The sequence below is a fragment of the Aedes aegypti genome, chromosome 1 (assembly GCF_002204515.2).
Source record: "Aedes aegypti strain LVP_AGWG chromosome 1, AaegL5.0 Primary Assembly, whole genome shotgun sequence".
NCBI lineage: Eukaryota > Metazoa > Arthropoda > Insecta > Diptera > Culicidae > Aedes > Aedes aegypti.
The window spans coordinates 121,895,894-121,909,134 of NC_035107.1; the positions used below are offsets into that span (position 1 = coordinate 121,895,894).

Here is a 13,241-nt window from a genome sequence, read left to right on the forward strand (position 1 = left end):
TTTTTAATTCGTGATTCGAGTCATTCGACTCGCCCTTAAATAATGTTTGAGGACTCTATTTTATTAGTCTAGTCGATTAAAATGACTCTCACTCGAAAAAAAAATCACTCGACACGACTCTGTAATTCGAATTTTTTGACAGTTCTTATTCGATGTGATTGGATTACTATGTGAGTCGACGGATCACTTTTGATATGTGTAAGTAAGGATTTTTATCGTCGGTGACTGTTAAGACTAGTCATAGGATCTGTTCGATTTAAGAAATAGACCCCTTAGACAATTTTTTTTTCATCTAAGAACAAACTTATAAAAATGCATGGTTTCCAAATGTGTTTTGTGCGACGTTCTGGTCAACTCACATTACCGATATCAGCTGAAATTCAAGAAAATCTAAGAAAAACCACACCACTAGCACACCTCTAGTGCTAGGAACAGAAATCTTTGACAGTGGTTTGTTTCACTTCTTTAGAGAATAACTGTTGCACATTTGATCAAAGAAATCGATCACGTTCAGAAATAACGTAAAAGGGAACTCTATTCTAGGGATCGTCAGCTGCGCATCAAGGTTTTCAGATCAGTTAAAATCAACCCCGGCCTTTTGATCTGAGATGTGGCCAGAAGATACAATGCCAACTTTCCAACGGTGCAGAACATCCATATCATGGAAGTATACAAGTCGTACAAAGCCAGTATGCATTCAAATCGGCACATGAAGCAGAATTCCGTGGCGAAAAAGCGTGCAGGTCTCTTGTACGACCGTATTTTGGCGAAACATAAGGGATGCGCTTTGATCGAACTCGATTTTAAGCAGCTTCCCGATCAAAAGCTTTACATCACGACTGGACATGGGGATGTGTCGGGGAGATTCACGTTCGTGTTTGCTGACAATTTCGTCAAGAATGCTATGATTTGGTAAGCGGTTTGTAGTTATGGCCTGAAAGCGGAACCACTCGCCAAATTCTTGAAGATGACATCTAAAATTTACATCGAAAATGCCTGAAAAAGCGTGTATTATCGTTTATCCGCAAGCATATGGGCAAAGTCATGTTTTAGCCCGATTTCATCAGCTGCCATTACTTCAAGGTGGTTTTTCAGTGGTATGCTGCCAACATGATCCATTTTGTTCCCAAGCTAATGAAATTTGGAAGCATGACGAAGCGGTCAATTCGAACTCAAGGACATCCAGCAAATGCGGGAAAAGTGGAAGAAATGCGCTGAGGAAGATTCGAGATTTCGTTCAAGCTGAAGAACTGCTACCATTTAAGTAACTTTGAAGTTATAAAAAGTAATATAAATCGACCATTAAACGACTTTTTTTTAACTTATTGAAAAGTATTAATTTACTTTTAGTCAGTCTTTATGATAATCATTGGAAAAATTGGAATTCAAACAAAGATTGAAAATATATCGGAAATGGTTAACAGGTGCGTATTGAAGCACTCTCCCCTACCGCAAATGAACGGACGCCTTCGAGAGCGTCGCAGCCGGGAGATGAACAAAACACCCCGCAAACAGAGAGGAAGACGCCCCGTTTTGCGCAAGTCGCCGGAATAGAATAAACTATAGACATAAGGCGATGCGATTCGAACCCACACCACCGCGCGCGTGATAGCGTGAAAATAAAACCCTAATCGTGAAGGTTTATTTCACCACCGATTTTATATCGCGTGAGAATTTGATTCATGCATTGGAGTCTATCGCTAGACTGAAGAGAACTCGAAAACATGACGAAATTTGGAAACACAACACTCACTCAGCCATGGAGCCGGATTGATTAATTTTTGCAAGAGATTTTGGATTGCGTCGCGAACCGAAGCCAATGCCGTCCGAGAAATTGTTGAGTCATTCCTGCTGGCACACATTATGAATGGTTTTGGGTGTTTCGCAGTGACTTGGTATTACTCTGGCGATTGTTTAACCTTTTTGTAGGGCAAGGTCAAGCTCGGTTGCAGTCAGATACGGAATCAAATTTTAATGTTCCTAATTACGGGGATAGACTCCCATTATGGTTACAGTCAACTCTCGCCAACTAGATATTTCGTATCTCGACATATAGGTAGTTCTAGAAGAATAGATAAAGTTGGGTTTCATGGCTACCTCGATGGTCCCTTTGAATAGCAGTTGCCCCAACTGGGTGGTTCCTTCAATATCTTGTTATGGAGAGTTGACTGTAACTTGTTAGATGCTATCGATTGTTCCTATACACGGTAATAGTACATCTATCATAACGAAATGTCGCCTGACACCTATCCTAAGCGAGTTTACACGATTTAGATAGTCTCTTGGATTGTAAAACACCACTTCTGTCTGTTACAGAACCACTTGCTACTAGTACCACTAGTCTACCAGCTGAGTTATGTATCTCCACTCGGAAAATTTAATCGATATCAATGAAGAACATCCCCCATGACCCAATATCGACGAACAGGAGAACCCCAGACGGCACTTACCTTATTGAACCGGCCGTTGTGTAGCCGCCCAAATCCGGATACTCCTCCGGCGACTTCGCTATCGGACTCGACTGGCCACTGGCCTAAACGATTGCGGCTACACTCGCTCATGGTGTTGTTGCTGTTGGCGGTAGAACTAAATTTACAAGCGGATTGCGTTCCGGTGGTGGCCCAACTCGTCGGGGGTGCTTGTTTGCCGTTTGACAGCTCACTGCAGACTGCCGCGGCATTGCCACGGGACGCAGCACTGTGGCTGCCGCTGGTCATCATGCCTGCTGTGGTGTGCGTTTTCGCCGAGGCGCTCTCAGGCTGGTATCTACCACTGAAAGATTGCAGAGAAATCGATAGACGAATCAGTTTATCGTAGCGTGCCAACATTTTCACTTCTAGATTGGATATGGGAGATTTATTTTTTGTCCTCTGTACGATTGAACTTGAGATCACTCTAATGAAGACTGAGGTCCGAACCACTCCTCGATTTATGAAAAAATGAGCTATTGCCTTGCGGTGATATAACTATCAGCTGTGCGTTTAGGTCATCTTCTGGACGTCATTTGGCTTCTACGCTTTATCCATTTGAATCGCCAAAGAGTAAGAAGTGCGAAAGAAACGTTTCTGTAGCATAATGTTCAAAACACTGTATTGTTCTCTTTCCTGACTACCGAGTACTACCCACATATATCTCAATGGTACCGAAACTGGCCACTAGATTATCTCCGCTCTTATCATCAAAACAGCATCCAAGTAGGTATTGAAAAATTGCGCATCTTCTTTTGCGCACATTCGTGTCGATTGTCCCCTGCCGTAGACTGTGAAAAGAGCTTATCGGTAATCTCAGAAACTACGATAACCGAAAACAGGTAAGCGTATATACGTTTCAAAAGCAGATTAACTTGGACCAACCTAAAAGGGAGAACCCTTTCGGAGGCTACCTGTCCCTGCTAAGTGTTTATCGGTCATATGTTTTGTGTATGGATACAGAAACTCTAAGCGCGGTGAATGTATCGTTGCACGAATACAGCGCGCAGACACGCTCGTGACGACATTCGTATGAGCGCGCGACCAACACATTTTTAGGGGAACGTTGTTGATATAGAGGTAAGTGCAAAACATTGCGCCGCCGTTTCCTTCAAGTGACTTTTTTGTTGTATGCTAATATAAATTACTCGATGATAATTACACGATTGGTGATGGGTAGCGTCCGGTAATGTTGTTCGCCCATTCTGTTAAATCACTTTATGACGCATTCTCGAGATAAAGCTGTCGTAATGTTTGCACTATGACTCGGTCAAGCTTTGGAGCAAAACAGATACAAAGCATGATAAAAATAGCATTTTGTTTGCGCTTGTCCTTCGGTTAAGGAGTGAAAATAGACAATAATATGACGTAGATAATCGAACTGGACTTGTTCATTCATGATCAGAGCTAGCTGAGTTAATTTAGATAAGGTGAAGATGAATCGAAGCGAAACCTCAAATTTTCAAGAGCACGAATCTGGAGAACTAAACATCCGTATAAGCTAAAATCTTAATCGATTGGTCACTAGCTGGCGGTGACCAATCGATTAAGTTTTCAGCTCAAACGGGTGTTTAGTTCTCCAGATTCGTGCTCTTGAAAATTTGAGGTTTGGCTTCGATTCATCTTCACCTTAAGCAAACAACACATACAAGAGCGCAGTGGCATAGCTAGGGCTTTTGGGGCCCAGTGCGCAGTAAAATCTGAATGCCCCTGAAATTAGGCTAACCATAGGCTAATCGGATGAAAACGGGACAAATGAAAAAACAAAAACGGAATACCGTCACTGTGCATTTAAGAAAAATTTGCACTTCAATAAATTGTATAACTTTTCCAAATAATTTGATGCGTACTAGAATACCACTACGTAGCGTGCAATTATATAATAATTCAGGAAAAAATATAAAACTAGTGTTGGATAACAAAAAATACTCTAAAAATTTGTTTGAAAATGTCATGTTAAGGTCGCCTCTTACCGTTCTATGTCACCATTTACCGTGCGCACTAGTGCACCATTCACCGTGCCTATAGTTTTCGTCATGATTTAATTTTGTATCTTGAAGAAACATTGGTAATGGAGCAACTATGTTGCTAGTAGTTTGCGCACTCATTTTTAAGAGTATTAAAAACTTCATTTATAATAAAAGCCATAAAAAGTTTAAATAAATAATTTTTCATTAAAATAGTTATAGGAGTTTTGACTGTATTGTCCAAACCTTTTCATATTCACTCAAACACTCAATATGAAGTCTTTTAATCACGACATAACAATAAATCTAATATTACCGAATAATTTCAAGCTTTTTACAGTAATGCACGGCAATGGGAACCATACATATTGAAAAGAGTCCATTTACCGTGCATATGGGTTTTGACTGAAACACAATAAAAAATTATAAATTGCATAAAATTTCATTGCTCATATGATGAAATACATCTAACTAGTAGTATCCACAGTGTAAACTTGTTGAAATTTTGAAAAATTTCATATTCTAACGTTAAAATGAAAAATGGTAATTTTTGGCGTTTCTACTAAGAGTGTTGACAAATCTCATTATCAAACAGAATTCACATGATTTTGACTACATAAACAAGGTTTTTCAAAATGCTTTGTGACAAAAACTACTTCATTTTATCAGTTTTATCTTATTTTTCAGACAAAAGAATAATTTGTGAAAATTGTATGAATATTCTGTAGGAATTTGTATATGTGCACGGTGAATGGAGCCCGCACGGTGACTGGTGACTAAACGGTAATACCATAACGGGACAATGCTCTCTGCGTGATTTATTAGAAAAAATAATAGTTTTGGAAGCCTCCCAGAGATGTATTGAATGATTTCTGGGGAATATAAATTTTTAAAACTTTGACTTAAAAACTCGTTACAATTTTCAATGCGAATAAATAGATTCTGGATTAGTAGAATCTGCTCTTGAGAAAAGTTCTGAAGCTGATCAAATCTTGAACGTAAGTTGTTCTAATACTTCATGATTTGATAGAAAAAATCACTCATTTCAAATAAATTGTGTCTCAAAAGTAAAAGTATTTCCACATAAATTTTCTAAGAAAGAAACTGCCTAGCAATTTATTTTATGTTTTCTGAGAAATAAAAATCTTTAAAAATTTCAAACTTGAATTGTATTGTTTATTACCTTAAAAGTTCGTTGAGAATTTAAACTGCAAAAATTTGGTTCTAAGTTAGTCAAATTTCCCCTATTCAAAGAAAGACGCACATTTTTTTAATGATAAACAAATGATTAAATTTTATGTTTTTTTAATCCACTCAATCAATAGTAAAAGTAGAATTGTTATTCTACATAATCTACAATGCTTGTTAGATGGTGTACCTTTGGGGTTTAGAAGATTAATTCGAATGTTTTTTAATTACAGATAACTTCGTCCTTTTTTTTCAAGGTTTAAGATGACCTCAAATTTTGATCGATAATATAAATAAACGTTTCAAGAAAATAGTATTTATACGCAACAAGTTGTAGAATAGTTATTTTTACAGCACGAGCCGCACATTTATACGAAGAGGCTTGCCGAGTTTGATAATCACGACGAGTGCTTTAAAAATCGAGCTCCGCATCGAGTTGCGTACAAAATTTTCAGTAGAAGACTACTTGAGGGTATCAAAAACCATATCGAGATACATTCACCATTATTTTGAAATTTCTGAAAATTGTTTTGTGATGATTCATTAAATAACTCAACACAATTGCGTATATTCGATACACAACTAAAAATAAACGAAAAACTGAATTTAGTACTTCGACCTCAACTCTAAGGCCGTTTTCAGTGTCGTGTACTAGACTCGACATTGAAGATAATTATACAGGGTGGCCACCGAACCGGGAAAAACGGGAAAAGCGGGAAAAAGACGGGAATTCGAATCCATCGGGAAAAAGACGGGAAAAACCGGGAATTTGAGATGATTACCGGGAAAATCATTTTGAACGAACATCTTCAAGCTTAAAATTTACAAACCACCAAAACATAGTTTCCATTAAAGCATCTGTAATCTTGGATAAATATTTCTTAAACATTAATAATTCAATTTCTTGTATAAATAGTCTAATTTGATACACTAAACTAAAAAATGTTTCAAATTGGTTGGCAATGTTTCAAAATATTTTATGATTTTCATCTTTTACTATCAGCGCTTGATTTTTCCTCTAACTCATCCAACTCAATGTTTTGAACCAGAGTTTTAAATTTTTTTACGGAAGGTTTAAGCACTCAAACATATTGGGTTCTTAATTTTCTTCAGCTACTTTAGTTTGGTACGGCTTTGTTCTATCATCACCTTAAACTTATTTGCTTTAGTGAACTCTTCGATTTTATGAAGAAAACAAATTGAAATATTAGAATACTTTGAAATACTTAAAAATTGAAATATTTTAAATAGGCTAATAGGATGGATAAAACGGGCAAATCTATATACATGAAAATGGAATGGTGTTTGTAAGTCACGAGTTGGCTTGAGAACAGGACGACCGATTCGAACAATTATTTCACTTTTGTTTTCGGCAAGGGCTCTGACGTGTTTGAGTGGAATAATATTTTTCTTCCAAGAAAGTTGAAAAAACGGGAAATATAAATCAGACATAAACTTCAGGATTTTGTTTTTTCAAAGCCTCTACGGCCTGGGAAATACAACGTTGCTGATAGGAATCAAAAGTGCCAAAAGTTAAAACCATCCTATTGGCACAATTGAGGGTGTTAGTGACAGTAATATAAGTTTAAGAAAATCGAGATTTTTCAGCAATTTTTTATTACATAATATTTAATTGTACGGGAGCCAAGAAAAAGCGAAATTTTCTTAAAAGATTTTTTTTTATTGGACCGACAAATCATCTAAAAATTTCGTTGAAAAGCTTGAAGTTGATTTTTTTAATATATTCAATCAAAAAACCGACCAAAGGGTCACCCTTTTTGCTTTTGGGCTCTCAATTGAAAACCGGGAAAATTTTGAAATTTATACCGGGAAAACCGGGAAAAAAGCGGGAATTTCAAACTGAATATTTGGTGGCCACCCTGATTATACCATGGAAAGCAGGATTTTAAGGAAATGTTTGATGATCTGTTGAACGGTTCTTCGCTAAACAATTGACTTTTACCAAGCTCCTTGTTCGGAGGTACTCATAGAATGCCACGAGCTGTTATACCGTGCTGCATCAATAGTCGGACGCTTAAGCAGGGACAATTGTTTAAACTTCAATTTTAAGATGTTTGCTTTGGATTTAAATGAAGTCACCTTATGTTACCGACAGTTTTAAACCAGGTTATTGTTTTGATAAATAATTTAATGGTAAAAATCACAATAGTGCTATGAAAATCATGAAAATACAAAGGCATGTCTTGTCCTTAAATCCGGACACCTGAAGCAATCTTTGTTTTTAAATCCGGACACTTTGGAATCAAAATCCGGACAGTTGTTTTATAATGGGAAATATTCTGGTTTATATCCCTCTTCGAACTAATTTTCACATATTAGAATTTCCATACCCTCTTGTGGTCTATGAGGCATAGCATAATGAAAAATACTTATGTAAATGCATAGTTTACCTCAAGTGCAGCTCAGATATATCCAACCAGCCGAAAGTGGTTCAAACTACAGCCAAAATTTTGAGTTTTTTCCACATAAAAGGTGTTTTGAACACTAAGTACATTCCTTATGATGATATTATCAATTTTCTTCAGTTTCACTTTCAAAATAGTCACTTTAGTCCGGATTTAAAGACACTTGCGTGGCTTCCCGGACAGTCTTTGTTCACGCTGTAAAATACATATTGACACCATATTTCACTACTTCTGAGTTTTAGAACTGTAAAATTACCATTCTGTGAACAATTGTATTGGAAAGCTTGCTAAATATTACAATTTTCCACACATTATCGCAAACTAAAACTTGTGGTGAACTCGCGACACAGTCACCAGAAAAAACTTGCACTACATTAAAATGACGTCTTTCTGAAGCAGCTGGTTGTTATTATTTTTTTTATAATTATCAGCAATGGTAACTAGATTGTAATTCATAATAATATGTTAGAAACTGTTGGAAGTAGAAGTTATGAGTAAAATTATTCATAATAATATTATATTTTTCATTTAATCAATGAATTTCACTGAGGTGTCCGGATATTGATAATGTCCGGATTTTGATTCACCAAGTACCGTCGTAATGTCATAAGATGGTATGTTTTTTTTTAAGCAAGACGTCTTTCAAGTAATAATACGATCATACTACTAGCCCTGATTTCCTCATAGAAAAAAAAATACAAAACGCTCTCTAGAAAAAAAAAAAATGTGGGTTCGACGCTGATTTTAAACGAAGGGATACGTTTTTTCGTAGATCGTAAAAACTATTTTTTTTTTTAATTAAATAAAAATCATAATATTTTTTTTCCGTTCTTTACACGTTGAGAACAAAAGAGATAATTATTTTCAATGAAGTGAAAAAAAAACGTTAAAAATTATTGTTTGATACATTTATTTTCAAAGATACCTTTGATTTAAAAAAAAGCTTTTAATTAACTAAAATTAACTATCCATATATTTTAGGGTTTTTTTTTATTAACCTGGAATTATTTTTTTTTTTGAAACCAGGAAAATCTGGAAATCTCATGGAATTTCATTCCTGTAAATGAGCAGACACCCTGAGAGATTTCATCAGGAATAGATTTTTCAAATAAAATCTCAAGAAAGTCCGTCCGGGAATTTATCCAACTGATCTTTGTTGGATTTCCCTAAGGTTATCTCTAAGATTTCCGTTGAAGACTTCTTCAAAAATTCAACAAGTGATTTCTCCTTGAATATATACCTAAACTACTTCAGATATTCATCCAGACATTTTTAGAGCATGCTCAAAAATTTTCATTCAGAATGTCTTTAATATTTCAATAACGGTGTCTCTAACTGTTTCCGCCAGTTAAGACGCGGACATACGGAAATGAGTTTTCAATAAAGCTAAAGGGAACTGCACTCGATGAAACGCGGATCTGAACTACTTCGAGATTTTTTTCTGTATGTCCCAAGATTTTCTTTAAGATTTCCTTAATGTTTCAATATCGATATCTCTGATGTTTACCTAATGCTTAGGTAAATTATTGGAGAAATTTTTGGCCAAATTGGATGGTGTTTCTAAAAGAAAACCCTTAGAAAATCCTAAAGTAGTCTCCGATGAAACTGTAGACATGCATGATGAACTTTATCAAGGATCTTCTAAAGAAATTCTGGACTTTCAAGGATTCTTTATTCTTCAAAAGGTTTGTGAAGGGGCTTCATATTAAATAATTTATTTAGGAATCACTGGAAGAGTTCTTAATAGATTTTCTGGAATAATTCCTGGAGATTCTTATATAAGTTATTGAAAGTAGGTTGTTGAAAAACGCCATGAAACGTCCCGTACAAGATGACAATTCCATTCACTCTCGTTTTTATCGACTTTTCCGTTCAATATCCTGTGCTTTTTATAAAAAAAGTACTTGGAAGAACTTCTAAAATATTTTAAACAGAAATTTCTGGTGGAATCGCAAAGAACTTTCTGAAGATTTTGTTCTCTCTATCAACGAGATTTTAGTCGTTGGCTAATCTCAGGACCAATGGGTGTCACTTCCTTTCCAAAGGAAGTCGACGAACTCGCAGAGGGTTGCCAACTATTTTAGGAAACTTTGTAAACTTCTTGGAACAATACCAGAAAGAATTCCTTAAAAAAACCTCAAGGAACGCCTACTTGCGACGTAATTGTGGAGAAAATCTTTTGAAAATTGAACAATATGCAATATATTCAAATGTGTACATTTTATTTCGAATAAATTTATCCATTTTGTCATTTTTTTTGTGCAATTTCAGATGGACTCGATCCTAAATACGTCAAAAGTTGCAGCGTAGTCCGGCGCTTTTGCTCGGAGGTACTCATAGAATGACATATCGAATCTATGAAAACTTCTAGAATTTCTGGAAAATCAAATTTCTTGGAAAATTCTTCAATGAGTTCAAAAGGGCTCATACAATCATGCCAAGATTATAACTATCCTTATTGATGTTGAATTTCTGCCTGGGCAAGATCAACACTGATATCTCTTGGAAAATTCTTTCAGGGATAGCTCAGAAAATTACATAGAGATTCTCCAAGCAAGCACTGGAATTATTCCAAGAGAAGTTAATTGTTTAGCTCCTGCAAGAACTGCACTAGTAGCTGAGTAAGAATTTTGCGTAAAATTCCTAGAAAAATTCAAATAAAAAATACCGGGGATTTTTTTGCAGATTCTTTGAAGAAATTGTTGGGAGTAATTCTGAAGAAATTTTCATGGAGGAATCACAATATATCAAATGTACAGTTAACACTCCATAACTCGATATTACATAGTGGAACCCTAGTAAAAATGTTTATACGGCTTCCTTGATGATCCCTGGAATCTCAGTTGCATTTATTTCGTGTTTTTAATTCATTAGGGTACTGGTATCAATGGTTGTAATGATTAGATTAGACTGCGGAATAAAACAAATATTTTCGATAAAAAAACAACATGCATCATTTCTCTCGCCTTTTTGTTTTTTTATATCGCTTTATCTATATATATAAAAAAAAATTATCGCCTTTAGTCGATTTGTCAATTTTCAACATTTTATTTTATCGAAAAGTCATATAAAATAAATGGCTCTGCTTGTCCCAGCAATGATCTTTTTGCTTCATTCGATGGAGTTTGTTTGTTGCTTCAAGGAAAAATGTAGAACCTTTGTAAAAATCAACTATTTTGTTTGAAATTCCTTGTATCATTTCCGAACGGCTACTACTAGAGCACTAGCACAACTACTGGAATACGTGTACCAATAGTGGCTCAAACAATTTTATGCTCAAAAAATGATTTTTTCACTCTTTTCATATATTTTCCATATAGTAGAGGTGAAATCTTTCCGTTGATGCCAAAAGATCTCTGTTAAGGCTTTTCGTTAATATGTTATGATTTTTTTTATTGCTTGGATAATCCCCTATTGGCACAGGCACCCTTTCTTCCTAACTTGTTGACACCTTTAACACAGACAAACAGACATAACACTTAGTTCAAATTTCTTTAAAATCCATCGCCCAGTTTACAGCATCATCATTTGGTCGTGCAACAAGACCTGTAGATGGCAATAGTATGAAACGTCACACACGAAGAAAAACGATGCGCGCACCTCTTGTTGTGAGAATTGTAACATAGCGAATTTGATCGAAGTGGTCGATGGAAATTTCGTCAGTGTTACGTCTGTTTGTCAGTACCTTCAATATTGAGTTATGGAAAGTCGAGTGAATTAAATATCAAATTTCAATTTGAAAATTAGGAAGACTGTTAAAGTTTGTATAAATTTTGAAAATATGTAAAATCTATGTATCGTCCAAGTACTATTCTACAATGTTATGAAAATAGTTATGAAAATATAAGATCTACCAAAATGTTTCTGGTTGAAGAACTAAATAGTTTTTCCTAAAACTCATAAAAAGCCGTTCTTCAAAGTAAAACATTATTTTTAAAAAATAAAACATAAAACACCCTTATTTTTATGAACAAATTGTATGTTGGTGTCCTCTACTTTTCTACTGAACATAAACCCTCAAAATCAAGATTGAAAATAATGTAAACTATTCCACAAATCTCAGACACTAGTTCATTCTAGTTCTCATTTATGGCCAAATTTGCTGAAATATCATCCTTATACCTTCTGCAAAAAAGTCAAGTAATGAGCGTGTTAAAAATTGGTTCAGATTACTAATGAAACTATACTTGTATAGTAGAAAAATAAATCGTGAGTTTTAACCACATTCTTGAGTAAAAGTTTTATTGAATGACCATAAGTTTTATATCATACTTTTAAAAACAGGTACGCATATTTACCGATCTACAGCAATATGTAAATGTTTTTCCCAAAATATTTCGATTGGTAATCTTAGAACAACATATTGTGGAAAAATATTGTGCTCTACAAGACAAATCCACGGAATGCGATCATCTGAAAATGTCGATATACCGACGATGTGATGATAAAAATCACCAAATATTTCAGATTTGGCAAATTTGGACATTCGCGTCCTTAAAGAACGAAAATAATCCAAGCCTACTTGAATTTTAACGTTGCATTTGAATTGCGCGCATATTATCTGCGCACTTTATAAAATAAACAGTCCTTAGAACAAGAATGCTTTAGAAAGCTGTTGCATGGGATCATTATAGTAACCGTGAAACCTAATTCATAGATTCTTAGTTTTAAAATATTACCAATTGTTAGGTAAAATGGATAAAAATAATAATTAAAAAATTTAAAAAATGTATGTATTACAAAAGTTTTTAAGTTTCAAATGCTTTACAAATTAAAAAAAATCAAAAATGTTTAAACATTTCAAAATTAATTTAATTCAATTTTGAGAATTTAAAAAAAATAAAACTATAAAAAACTATAAACGTTTGAAAAATTGAAACTATGAAAAATTATGTATATCCATCTTGAAAATAATAACATTTTTAAGTGTTTACGCAAACATATATTTATTTTTTGCATTCCATCATTAGTTTTGTTAAAAAATCTAGTTGGGTTCATAATTTTTGCTAATTTCGAAAATTTATTAAATTGCACAAAATGAATATAAACTTGATATCATTTTGGATTGCAATACTTTCCACGTCTATAACGGTTAACATCTGATCAGCATATCACGCCACCAATAGGCATACAAAAGAGTTGTTTTGTATTGGTGTATGCTGGCGGTGTGCCGCATCATATGTTGGACGGAC

General features: G+C 34.8%; 1 protein-coding gene across 3 annotated transcripts in view; it reads right to left on the reverse strand.

Annotated features, from left to right (window-relative positions):
* LOC5567037 (NADP-dependent malic enzyme) overlaps positions 1-13,241 on the reverse strand; it is a 63,515-nt gene that overhangs the window by 23,600 nt on the left and 26,674 nt on the right. For all 3 annotated transcript variants that reach the window (XM_021846701.1, XM_021846696.1, XM_001651387.2), the window contains one exon: positions 2,451-2,772. In XM_021846701.1, coding sequence (XP_021702393.1) covers positions 2,451-2,772 — 322 coding nt within the window. The remainder of the gene's footprint in view (positions 1-2,450; positions 2,773-13,241) is intronic.